The 13,349-nt window shown below is 33.6% G+C and overlaps 1 protein-coding gene across 2 annotated transcripts in view; it reads right to left on the minus strand.

Annotated features, from left to right (window-relative positions):
* The window catches only part of Col4a5 (collagen type IV alpha 5 chain), a 203,583-nt gene that overhangs the window by 32,973 nt on the left and 157,261 nt on the right, over nt 1-13,349 (minus strand). For both annotated transcript variants that reach the window (XM_070039934.1, XM_070039935.1), the window contains exons 36-37: nt 11,444-11,583; nt 4,174-4,300 (exon numbers count right to left, since the gene is read on the minus strand). In XM_070039934.1, the coding sequence (XP_069896035.1) occupies nt 4,174-4,300; nt 11,444-11,583 (267 nt within the window). The remainder of the gene's footprint in view (nt 1-4,173; nt 4,301-11,443; nt 11,584-13,349) is intronic.

A 13,349-nucleotide genomic window follows, 5' to 3' on the forward strand; every position in this document is an offset into this window, starting at 1 on the left:
CACTGACAAAAACATGTTGGAGTTTACTCCCATTTTTTTTTATTCTACCTATCTATTGATGGACATTTGGGATGATGCCAGGATTTAGCTATTATTAATAAACAGATTATGAATATTTTTGCACAGGTCCTTTTGTGGACATATATCTTTATCCTTTTTTTTTTTTGGTGGCAAACCTGGGGTTTGAACTCAGGACCTGGGTGTTGTCTCCAAGCTTCTTTGCTCAAGGCTGGTGATGCTCTATTCCTTGCACCACAGCTCCACTTCCGGCTTTTTGGTGGTTAACTGGAGCTAAGAATCTCATGAGCTAGGAAGTGGTGCTGTGGCTCAAGCGCCTTGAACTGAAGAGCTCAGGGACAGCACCCAAGCCCAGAGTTCAAGCCCCATGACCAACCAAAAAAAAAAAAAAAAGAATCTCATTAGCTTTCTTGTCCAGGCTGGCTTTGAGAAGAGATCCTCTGATTTCAGCCTCCTGAGTAGCTAGGATTACAGGGAAGAACTGCCAGCAGGTAAATTAAAAGGGCTGAGATTGCTGGGTCTGAGTATGTGCACTGTGTTTTTCTTTATAAGTTACAAGCAATAAATTTTATATTCATAACAATGTATGAGAATTCAGTTGTTTCAAATCCCTTTTAAACATATGTTAATAGTCAGTTAGTGGGTATTTTTGAGGTAGGTAACCTCAATATCAATTTAATGTGAATTTCCTTGATGGTTAATTATATAAGTCATATTTTCATGTACTCATTAGCCATCTGTATATTATGTATTGTGAAATATCATTTCAAACTTTTTCTCTTAGAAATTGGATTATACTTCCTTTTTATATCTAATTACAGGAATAACTTACATGTCCAAGTTGTCAGTCACATGTCAGGTGTACTTTGCAAAACTTTCTCATGGTCTCTGTATTTCTTATTCACTTTCCTAATGGTATATTTGATGAACTAAAGTTTTAAATGTTGACTAAATTTAATCTATAATTATTTTCTTTTAAAATTATTGTGCCCTATGAAAACTTTATTATCCTTGAGTTATAAAAACACCCTATGCATTTCTCTAAAAACTTCAAGGTTTTAGCTCATATGATAAGAGTAACATCCACTTTAAAATATTTTTTTATAGGGGCTGAGTTTTGTTTTTGTTGTATGAACATCTACATGTTTCAGGGCAATTTCTGGAAAAAACTTGACTTTCCATGTTGGATTTCTTTAGTACCTTTATCAAAGTAATTTTATCTCACAGATGAGTCCTTTTCTATGCTAGCTAAATCTAATGATATATTTAATATTGCTTATGCAAGTACCACATTGTCTTAATTATGATTGATCTTGTGACTCAAAAGGAAAACATGTTATAAAAATAATGAGGGTCTACTCTTCAGAACACATGAATTTCCTGAACATATCTATACTTAAAGCAGTTTCAAAATGCATATATCAGAAAACTGACAAAGATATATACAGAAATATTAACATTCACAGTTATATTGAAAATTGAAATACCTAATGTTCAGCAATTGAAAGAACAAACTATTGTTAAAGATGCACAAGATTTTAACACAGCCAATTAAACACAACCAATTAAACACAATGAGCAACTACCAAATTCACGATTTTTAAGTGAACAATTCACCCAAACAGACAATAACTTGGGTCATATATATCTCTATAAGTACTAATAGTATTCTGATCACAATAGAGATAAACTAAAGTCAATAACAGAAAGATATTTGGAAAGCCTCTAAATATTTAAGAATTGACCAACACAATTCTAAATACCTTATGAGCAGTGACTGAACTTAAAAAGAAAATAAGAAACAATTTTTATAGTGCTAAATATGAACCTAGGACCTTGTGCATCCTAGGAGAGTGTTCTGTCACTGATCTATATCACCAACTTAGAAAATATTTTGAATTGAGTGATAAAGCACAAAATAACAAAATGTTTGGAATGTGTCTTAAAGACCCCTTACATGGACGTATGAGGTTTCAAATATATCAGGACAAATGAGAAAAACATAGAACCTAAATTTCCAGTTAAAAAAGCTGGAAAAATAGGAATATTAAATCTTTACAAAGTAGAAAGAAGCAATAATAAAAGCATACAAAAGAAGCCAATAAAACAAAAAGTAGAGAAAATAAAGTTATTTTCAAAAAATGAACAAAACTCTAAGAAAGAAAAATATTTTCATTGTATCTATATATCTATATCTATCTATATCCATATTTATCTATATGTATACCTATAATCCACATCTACATCTTCTTGCACTGCTGGGGATAAAACCCAAGACCTTTTCATGTGCAGGGCATCACTATCAAAATATTTTTGACACTGACCATAAATCTAAATGTAAAAATTTAAATATTGAATGCTATAAAAACAGAAGAATATTTGCAAAGCTTCGAGTAGACAAATATTTACTAAATAGGATAAAAGGCAATAACAATGAAAAAAAATTACATACTGGCCTTTATTAAAACAAATTTCATTTATGGCAAGATAGCATTTAGACACTGAATGGCAAGTCTGAGTTAGAAAGAAGAGATTTTTCAAAATATACATTTGAAAAATAACTCATGAAAATATAAAGAGCTGATCTAAATCAGTAAGAATAAAGGCAAACAACTCAATAAAAATGAGCAAAAAGATTTAAATAGGCACTTCAAAAAGATGCTATTCAAATGGCCAGTGAGCATATGAAAAGGTGTTTAATAGTGTTAACCATTAGAAAAAATGTAAATTAAAACTCCAATATTTCTACATGACTGCTTGAACAGATAAAAAAGAAAACTACAGATAATACCCTGTGATGTTGAGAATATGTGCAACTGGATGTATCAAAAATTAGACTTCTGTTCATAATAGTACTTTGGAATATTGTTTGGTATGCTCTACTAACGAGTAAGTTAAAATGAACTTCTAGTGAATTATTTCAGCAATTTTATTACTACATTTTTGTCTGAGTCATCAGTATGTATGTCCACTAAACGACAAATAGAATGTGAATTGCATTTTTCATAATTCTAAACTGAACATCTGAAGTCCATTAACAGAATATATAATTGTAGTATTTAATTACATAGCAATGACAAAAATATTAAATGACATGTGCCATAAAATTAATGAATTTTACACAAATTATTTTTTTCAAAGAATCAGACACAAGCCTACGTAGTATGGGATTCCATTTATATGAATTTCAACAACAGGTAAGATTAATTGATGCTGACAGACTCTATAGTAAAGTTTATCCTGGGGAGGATTCCCTGTGAAGAGCATGGGCAAACTTTATTTTTGCAGTACTGAGGTTTGAACTCAGGGCCCCCTCACTTGCTAGGCAAATTCTCTATCGCTTAAGGCACACTCAACTTCCTTTTGCCTAAATTTTTCTGATAGGGTCTTGTGATTTTCCCAGGGATGACTTCAGATCCTGATCCTCTTAGCTCCACCTCCTTTGTAGTTTGGATTACCATAGGTATGAGTCACCATAACCAGCCTGAAAGATCTATTTTATATTTTGGTATGTCAGATGGATTCAAGGATGTATACACAGGTAGAACTTTATCTAGTATTGCTTACTTAAGTATATGTTACTACCTATATGTTGTAGTTCAACAAAAAGGTTAAGAAACAGATTACCCATTTACTGATGCCACTGTTCTATTAAAAGAGAGACAAAAAGTTAAATAGAAGTGGAACAAGCAGGTATAGTAGTTTAGGCTATCTATGTAAGTCTCTTTGCCTCAATGACTCAGACCTTGTATTTGAATGACTACCAATAGTCACCAGCTGTGTGCCTGCGTACAATTTTCCAAGAGATCTGCAGCAAGCAAAGGCCTGACAGAGTATATTATCACCTTCAAAAATATTAAGGTCTCTTAATTGATGTGTGGCTAGCACTCACTCAAAGATAGAAAAATGCTTCACTAAACAAGTTTCTCTGCCCACAGGATATTGTCTTGCTGAGTCGGTAATACTCATTTTGATTTTATACAGAAAGACTTTGGGCAAAGAAAAGGTAATGAACTAGTTTCAGTTTGTGGTGCTAATCAATATTGGATTGGGTTGTGGTGCTAATCAATATTGGATTGGGAAAAAGAATTCAAGTCTGTCTGATAACTTGATATGTGACACTGATTAGAAGAGATGAGAGAAACATGTACTTACCTGGGAATCCAGGCAGTCCTGGCTGCCCTTTAGCTCCAGGTGTCCCTGGTAATCCAGGAAAGCCAATATCTCCCACAGATCCTTTAGTACCTGGGTTCCCTGGGTATCCAGGCAGACCAGGTTCACCCTGAAAACATGAATAAAGAATAAAACCAGACTCTCTAAATGACTTAGATTGTATAACACTGTAACATTATTTATAAAGCTTTTACTCTATGTCAAGCATGCAGCTAAGTGCTTTATATAAATTACTTCATTTAATCATCACAACAGCCTGTGAGTTAGTTTTTGTCATCTTCATTTATAAATGAAAAGAAAAACATGAATCTTGGAAAAGTCAAGTGTCTCAGGTATTGGGTAAGTGGCAAAATTTGGATTTGAATACAAGTCCTATCAGACTCCAGAGTCCATGTTGTTCTTATGCTATGTAGATATATTATTCTCATTAATCATAACAACTCTATTTGATACTATTCTTATCCCTATGTTATGATGATGATGCTAATTAAGTGAGAGAATCTAAATTTTTACTTTAGAACTTTTGATTCTCATCCCTATTAGGCTAGGATTCATCGCTTACAATTAGCAAGTGAATCAATAGCTATAGTTTGTTCTACTGGAAAAGATCATTTTTATCTTCCCATGAGATCTACCAGTTCAGTGGACATCTAAAATATGACTTATTGAGTTGGGTGTTTATGGCTCATGCCTATAATCCTAGCTACTCGGAAAGCTGGTAACTGAAGATCATGATTCAAAGCTAGCGCCAGGTTGAACAGTCCAGGTGACGCTATCTCCAAGAAACCACCAAAAAGCCCAAAGCAGAGGTTTAGCTCAAGTGTTAGAGTGCCAGTCTTGAGCAAAACGGTAAGGAAAAATGTAAGGCCATTATTAATGTTCAACCCTCACTACTGGCATTAAAATGTCACTTCTGTGAAGCCATTTGGGACAGAGAGTGCTTACTTAAGAGCTTAGGGTAGGTTCTAATTCTTCCCTTACTGTAATGTTTCCCAAATGCAAATCTAAACTCCTCAATTACACTAAAAGTGACTCTGGATCAGAGATAATTCACATATTACCATTTTTGCTCAATGAATATTTGTATTATATTTTAGAAAAAAAACAGTAGAAGACCAGAACCTTAGAAGAATTCCTACCAACTTTCCCAATTGAAATAATTTTATTTAGTAATAATGAAAACATACATCAAAACTATTTCCCACAGTGCTGAATGCTTCACTCATGGGAAACATGACCTCTTTTTTTGTTGTTGTTATTGGTTGTGGGGCTTGAACTCTGGGCCTGAGCACTGTCCCTCAGTTAGTCAGCTCAAGGCGAGCTCTCTATCACTTGAGCTACAGCACCACTTCCGGAAACATGACCTCTTTAACATCAGTTAATAACTAGTAAAAGTCTGAGACAAGCAGAAAAAGTCAGATAAGATGATGTTAGGGGAAATGAACCACAAGTTAAGGACACAAGTGGTTTTTTCTTTCATGCTATTGTTACTAACATATTTATAAGGTGATTGTTTTGTTGCTTTGTATGTGTTCACTGTATTTGATGTTGGTATAATTTGGGGAGGGAAAGGGAAAAATTGTTTAAATAGGGATACAGATTGACCCACTGCAACAATGAGATGTACAAGATGCTATGTCGAAAAATTAACTTTACAACTTTGGCAGGTGGGGGAGGGAGTGTAGTTGTGGAGATGGTAGGGCAGGGATAGTAGAAGAAAAACAAAGGAGGAGGGAACAATGCTTGATAAGAAATGTACTTATTACCTTGCTCATGTAATTGTAACCCCTCTGTGTGGCATTTTCACAATAAAAAATATCTTATTAAAAATGTTTCGTCTTCCATTTGTTTGGGTGAATAAGCTCTTCTATTTGTATTTCATATGTTTTTACAATATGGTAATTACTTTAAAAAACAATGCTCTTTCTTCTTTCTTGGATGAAAATATATCTATTTTTCCTGAACCCTTATGAATGAAATGTATATATTTTAAGGCACAAAATAAGTACATGCTGAACTCTTGGGTTGAATTAGCACCAAACAGTAAAATTTTAAAGAGAAGGCAGACATTTTATTAAGACTTCTATAAAAGACAATTTATCTAATCTTTTATTATTCATACACTTACAGGGAAAATAATGAATTTCAAAAAAGGTAAGTCTGAAAAGATAAATCAGAGGAAAAAAAATCAACAAATTGGCCAGGAACCTTGTAAATCGCTCTTAAGAAAGGAAAATTCAAGTCTACTTTTAATCAAACTAGAAGTGATTTGATTATACTTAAGATGCATCTATTCCATTCATTTTAATGTCAAAGCTTTGATAAAATTCTTGAAAATTGAATATATAATACCAAATAAGTCAAATGAACAATTGTGAAACTATCTTATAAATACAGTAGCTCCAGAAGACTAAAATTTTTATAAGAAGTCTGAAACTAGAACTACTTTCAAGATCATTGTGATGTATCACATACAGCTCATAATTCCCTGATGTTAAAATTCATATTTTTAATCTAAGAATATTTGGATCATTGTCAGTCTCTAAAATGTATGACCCAGAGTATAATGATAGGTTTGCTTCAATTTGGAGAAGATATCAAAATTTGGTGAGAAAGTTAAATTTTTTTCAGTTCTTTCTGCCATTGCAAAATTGAAGAAGCATTGCTCAGAACAAAAGCAAAACAATGAGCTGGGCGCTGGTGGCTCACGGCTGTAATACTAGCTACTCAGGAGACTGAGATCTGAGGATCACCGTTCAAAGCCAGCCTGGGCAAGAAAGTCTCTGAGACTCTTATCTCCAATAAACCACTAGAAAACTGGAAGTGGCACTGTGGCTCAAATGGTAGAGCACTCACCTTAAGGTGAAGAGCACACGTACAGCGCCCAAGCCCAGAGTTCAAGCCCCACGACCGACAAAAAAAAAAAAAAAAAAAAGCAAAACAATTAATTAAAAAAATCTGGTTAGAAAGAGCGAAAATGATGACCTACTCTGTGGCAACAGTAGCCCTACAAAATCAGTGACAAGTTGTAGTTCCCAGAGAATTGGCAACTTCTACAGCTATGTCAGCAGGTATAATACTATTGGTACATCGAATAAAATTTGATGCTCTTCTGGGTAAAAATATCAGTAATGCATTATGAATCTGAAGACACCATAAAGAACTGACAAAATTTAAGGTGAGACATATACAACTAGCATCCTACTTTAATCACCACCCAATGTATATATGAACCAAAACATCATATTGTAAGTCATGAATATGTACAAGTATCATGCATCAATCAAAAATGTAACCAAATTGAAAAAACAGAGTGGATGCAGCATTTTTTTCTAAAAATTTTGATATATAATTGATGCACAAATTTGTACATATTTACTGTATACATTTTGATGTATACAGACATATATACACATACATATAAACATATATAGGGGTATATACCACTACCAGTATAAAAACTCTTTGTGTTATTTTTCTATATATCTCATAGAAAATGTACTTATAACACAAAACTAATCTCAAAATATTTTAAGGTAAACAATACTGTTAATTGTAGACACTGTATTGTATTTAAGCATGGAACTTATTCATCTTATCTTACATAACTGAAGCTTTATACACATTGAATAACCATTGATATTTTAACAAATGATAGAGTAAACAAGGAGGTCTTCAACTTTTTATATCCATTAGATTTACCAGTTATTGAAATATTAAGCTAACAAAAACAAACTGATAAATAATAGCTCAAGGCTGCCAGAGCAAGCCAAAAGTTACCAAATGAGATTCAACATACATATGTACAAAGCGATGAAGTTGAAAGAAAATAATGTGAGCTAAGTTTACAAGTTGAGGGTCTCAATAATTTACTACTCAAGAAAAGACTAATAGTGAGACCTCAGCTCATATAGACAAAAGTGGGACAAAATGCTAAAGAAATATTATGAAAAAAAAGATTCATAAAATCAAGGTCTTCTATACTAGCATAGCATGTGTAATTTTGGCAACTATACCACATTAATATTAATTTATTTTAAATACCTTCAAAATGAAATGCAAGAAAAATAATACCAAATTTGTGTGTCAAATTTTAGGATTCAAGATCTTAAAGAATCCTGAAATGAACAGGGAAAATTCAAGATAAATGAAGGCATTATATGATTTTACCATTGAAGTACATATTTATGCATTTCCATTTAAAAGTGTACTTATGTAATTTTGCTTTGATAAAATTCACACACCATGCAATGCACTCATGTAATATATACCATTGAGTGTTCCTAAGTATATTCACATGATTGTACAACCACCATCACAATCTAATTTTACAACAGCATACTTTATTTCCTTTGTTTGTTTTATTATCTCTGCAAATTTCAAAAATTAACATAAAATTGTTCATTTAAATACACTTGTAGGTCACATAGAAATTAAAATCAGCCTCTTCCTTGAAAAACTGTGTATATCTTGGATATTTGTTCATTGAAATGTATTCCAGGAAATAAATATATATGAACAAATTTTGAAAATTCTAAGTCAAAGGGTGGCATTTATATCAAATTGTATTGGTTCAACTGAAATTTATCTACATAATTTATCTATTTATTAACCTGCTATTATCTATTTATCTATTTATCTACATAATTCAAGTAAATTAAAGATGTAAATACAAATAGCAAAATGATGAATATAATGGAAGAAAAACATACATTTCTTTTTTTATAATCTTAGAATGTAGAAATCTTCAACTGATGAATTTTTGTTTTGTTCCAGCAAAAACATATCAACCATCATAAAATTATGTTCCTGATCGTTCCCAGAAATTTACTTAATAGCTTTATCTTCCTATTGCTCAGAGTAATAAAGTTAGGGCCATCTTTGACATTCTTCTTTCACATTCCATAAACAATTCTTCCTGGTTTGAGTTACAAAATCTATTGAACAACTCATCATCTCATCATTTACAATGCCTCCACCCTGATCTAATTCATCACCATCTCTAATCTGTATTATTTAAAAAGTATCATAACTCAGCTACCTACATTTTTTCTTGTCCTTTACTATCTGTTTGGAGCTGTGGTATACTTTAAAATTTCATATATAATCAAGTTATTCTTTCCCATTTTACTCAGGATAAGAACCCTTACTCTGGTAAATATCTGTTACCTAAATATCTCTTACTCACCCCATTACGAACCTGAATTCATCTCCTATTTAGTATCACTCATTATGCTTCATCCATATTCACTTCATTCATATTGCTCAAACGTATCAGCTATGTTCCCACTAGTTTTCTTAGTATTACATACTGCAGTAGGTCATTGCTCCATTATTATCACAAAGACTTTCCCTTAACCATCTACTCCAAAATGTAGCTGTTCCCAAGCTTTACTTTAGTTTTTGTTTTGAGATTTATCATGTCATAACATATTATAGATTCATTTATTTTGTTTAATGTATGTCTCAACTAGATAAATTTACCTTCACCACATTGACAATGAAGTTGTATCATGTATTTCATCTCTAAGACTCAGATGTATCTAACACATCACATCTACTGAATACATTTCTCATGAGTTAATGAGTACAACTTTTGCCTATATAAAAATGTTAAACTTCTACGTGATGAAATACACCATAAACTATTATCTGACAAATGATTAACTGCAAGAAAATATCTCCAACATACATAACAGGCAATGGATGGACCTTCACTATTTATGCTGTCATAAACCTACAGAAAAGAAGGTGGTAGAGTACAGTTTACCTAAGACAGATGAAGACAAAACATACTCTACCTATATACAACATGTACAAAAACAAAATCCTATATGGATTATAAATAAATGTGTAAAACAAAGAACTCAAAGTTATACACCAACAAATGAATCTTTAATAAGGAAGGAAATGAAGAAAAGAGGTTAGAACATGAAAGAGGTTTTTGCTTTCACCCTTTGTATGTTTATTCTTCATTTAAAAAAAAAATTCTTTTATTTTTGGCCATACTTGAGTTTGAACTCAGGATCTCATGCTACCATGTAGGCATTCTACAACCCCAGCCTTAATTATTTATCTTTTGAGACAGGGTCAGGCTGTATAGCCCAGAAGGTCCTGGAAGTTGCTATGTAGTCCAGACTGACCACAAACTCAATCTTCCTGACTTAGTCTCCTATGTGTTGGGATTACAAACCTGAACTACAATCCCTGGCTTGTATTTTATTCTTTTTGGTACAAGTGCCTATTTATGCATTCCTAATAGAATATAAATGTAACAAAGACCTGAAATGAATTTCAATAAATTTTACATTGCTAAACTAGAAACTTACCATGATTTTCTTAAGTCAATTAATGGCATAATCAAACCGTAGATTTTTTTTTGTCTGTTTGGTCGGTTGTGGGGCTTAAACTCTGGGCTTGGGTGTTGTCCCTCAGCTCTTCAGCTCAAGGTTAGCACTCTACCTCTTAAGCCACAGAGCCACTTCCGGTTTTCTATTGGTTTATTGGCGAGAAGACTCTCATGGACTTTCCTGCCCAGGAGTACAAATGTGAGCCACCCGCACTCAGCTAACTGTAAATGTTATGTTTAGAATATACAAAATCTTATTTCAAACCCAGGGCCTCATGCATGCAAGGCAAGTACTCTACCACTGAGTCACCTTCCCAGCCCCTTCTATTACATTTTAAAGTTACATGTCTATAAATCTTGTCAAATTAATAACCACAGTAGTATAAAGATGAAAACCTCGAATCAAAAACAAAACCAGGCAAAAAATGTACCTTTGGTTCACTAAAACATATTCAGAGATTAAGTCAAAGAAATCTTTTTCTTATATATAGATATTCTTGTCATGGGGCTTGAACTCAGGGCCAGAGCACTGTCTCTAAGCTTTTTTGGTCAAGGTTAGCACTCTACCACTTTGAGCCACAATACCACTTCTAGTTTTCAGGGGTTAATTGGAAATAAGAGTCTCACAGACTCTCCTGCCCAGCCTAGCTTCAAACCATGATCTTCAGATCTCAGCCTCTTGAGTATCTAGACAGGTGTGAGCCACCAGTGCCCGGCTTATTTTTAGAACTTGGTATAAACACTAGAAAAACATCTTCTCAAAGCTAAGAGATAAAAGAATGCACAAATCTCTTACCAAAATATACTATGTTGTTCTATTGTTTGTTTAATGAAGAATGAGGACTTAGAACAATGTTAAAGAAAAATCACAACAGCTCAAGTATCTCATTAGAATATGATTACCTTAGGGCCAGGAAGACCTGGAAGACCAATTCCTGAAACACCAGGATCACCTTTATCTCCTTTCTGTCCAGGTAATCCTGGAGAGCCAGGCTGTCCAGGAACTCCAGGAGGCCCAGGGGGCCCATCCACACCCTGAGGGCCTGTTAAAAATAGGTAGTATGTAATATTTGACAAGATTCTTTATTCATAGCATATTTAAGACACATATAGTCAAGGAAAAGGAAAACTTCTCTTCCAATACATTCACATAATAATTAACTTCACAACAACCAGAATTATGTAAAAGCCTATTTGGGGCAGTTCTGAGGTTTGAACTCAAGAGGCTTGTGCTAAGCAAGTGCTTTGCCACTTGAGTTACCCCTTCAGAATTTTAAGCTTTTAGTTATTTTTCAAATAGAATCCAGTATTTATACCCAGGTATTCTTGAAACATGTTCTTCTTATTTATATTTACCATGAAGCTGTGTAATAATCGTGTGCCAACATACCCTGATTTATTTGGTTGAAATGGAGCTTTTATTGGTAGAAATGTCTGGGCTAGCCTGCAACAGTGATCCTTCTGATCTCCACCTCCAAAATAGCTAAGATGATAGGAGCTCACTCTTGTTCCCAGCTTTTTTTTTATGCTGGAAATACTTATTTTTATTTTTTATTTTTTATTTTTATTTATTTTTTATTGTGAAAATACTGTACAGAGGAGTTACAATTACATGGGCAAGATAATGAGTACATTTCTTATCAAGCATTGTAGCCTCCTCCTTTGTTTCCCCTTCCCATCCCTTCCCATCCTCCTCCCCCCTTCACCCCCCCCACCCATTCCTCCCCGCTCCCCCACCAAAGTTGTAAAGTTCGTTTTCGACATGACTTGTACTTCTCATTGTTGCAACAGGTCCACTTGTATCCTTATTTAAATGACTTGTTTTTCCCCTTCCCCTCCACAAATTATACCAACATCAAATACAGTGAAAGCAGGGGTTATACTGTGGGGGAGGGACATACAAAGCAATTAAAGCTTATTTTTAGATTTATATTAATCATATATTAATATAAGGTGTTTCATTGTGACGTGTAATGTGTACAATATACTTAGAACAAGTTCAACCATTCCTTCTTTCCTTCCTTCCCTCTTTCCAGTAAATATTTAGTGGGTTTCATTATGCTCTGTGTGTGTGTGTGTGTGTGTGTGTGTGTGTGTGTGTGTGTGTGTGTAACATACTTCAGTACTTCAGTTCTCTTCATCCCTCAGTAGCCTTTCCTTTTCCCCTTCCCCTCTTGTTGATTCCCACTAGACAATCCTCCTTTTATATTTGTGTCCTATTTTTATCATCAACATCATGATCATTTCAAGTCTAGGTTCCACAAAGGAGCTATAAACATAGGGTATTTGGGTTTTTGACCTTGACTTATACTGTTCAGTGAGATTATCTCTAGTTCCATTTTCCTGAAAATAACATAAACATATTTTCATTTTTCATTATGACTGAGTAATACTCTATTGTGTGTGTGTGTGTGTGTGTGTGTGTGTGTGTGTGTGTGTGTGTGTGTATTTTCTTTATCCATTCATTTGCTGTAGAGTACTTCATTGAATTTTATTGTTTGGATATTGAAAAAAGTTAAAAGCCATTTTAAGGATGTTTAAATGAAAATGCTATAATGAGAGCTCTACCCATTAATTGTATTAGACACTGATTCATTCCATCTGGATTCTTTCAATGTTGTTCTCATTATTATTTTTTTGTCAGTCATGGGGCTTAAACTCTGGGCCTGAGCGCTGTCCCTCAGCTCTTCAGCTCAAGGCTAGCGCTCTACCACTTGAGCCACAGCCCCACTTCCAGTTTTCTGGTAGTTTTTATTGGAGATAAGAGTTTCACGGACTTTACTGCCTGGGCTGCCTTTGAACCATGATT

This window comes from Dipodomys merriami, unplaced genomic scaffold (assembly GCF_024711535.1).
Source record: "Dipodomys merriami isolate MVZ:Mamm:240054 unplaced genomic scaffold, mDipMer1.0.p SCAF_3, whole genome shotgun sequence".
In the NCBI taxonomy this organism is placed as follows: domain Eukaryota; kingdom Metazoa; phylum Chordata; class Mammalia; order Rodentia; family Heteromyidae; genus Dipodomys; species Dipodomys merriami.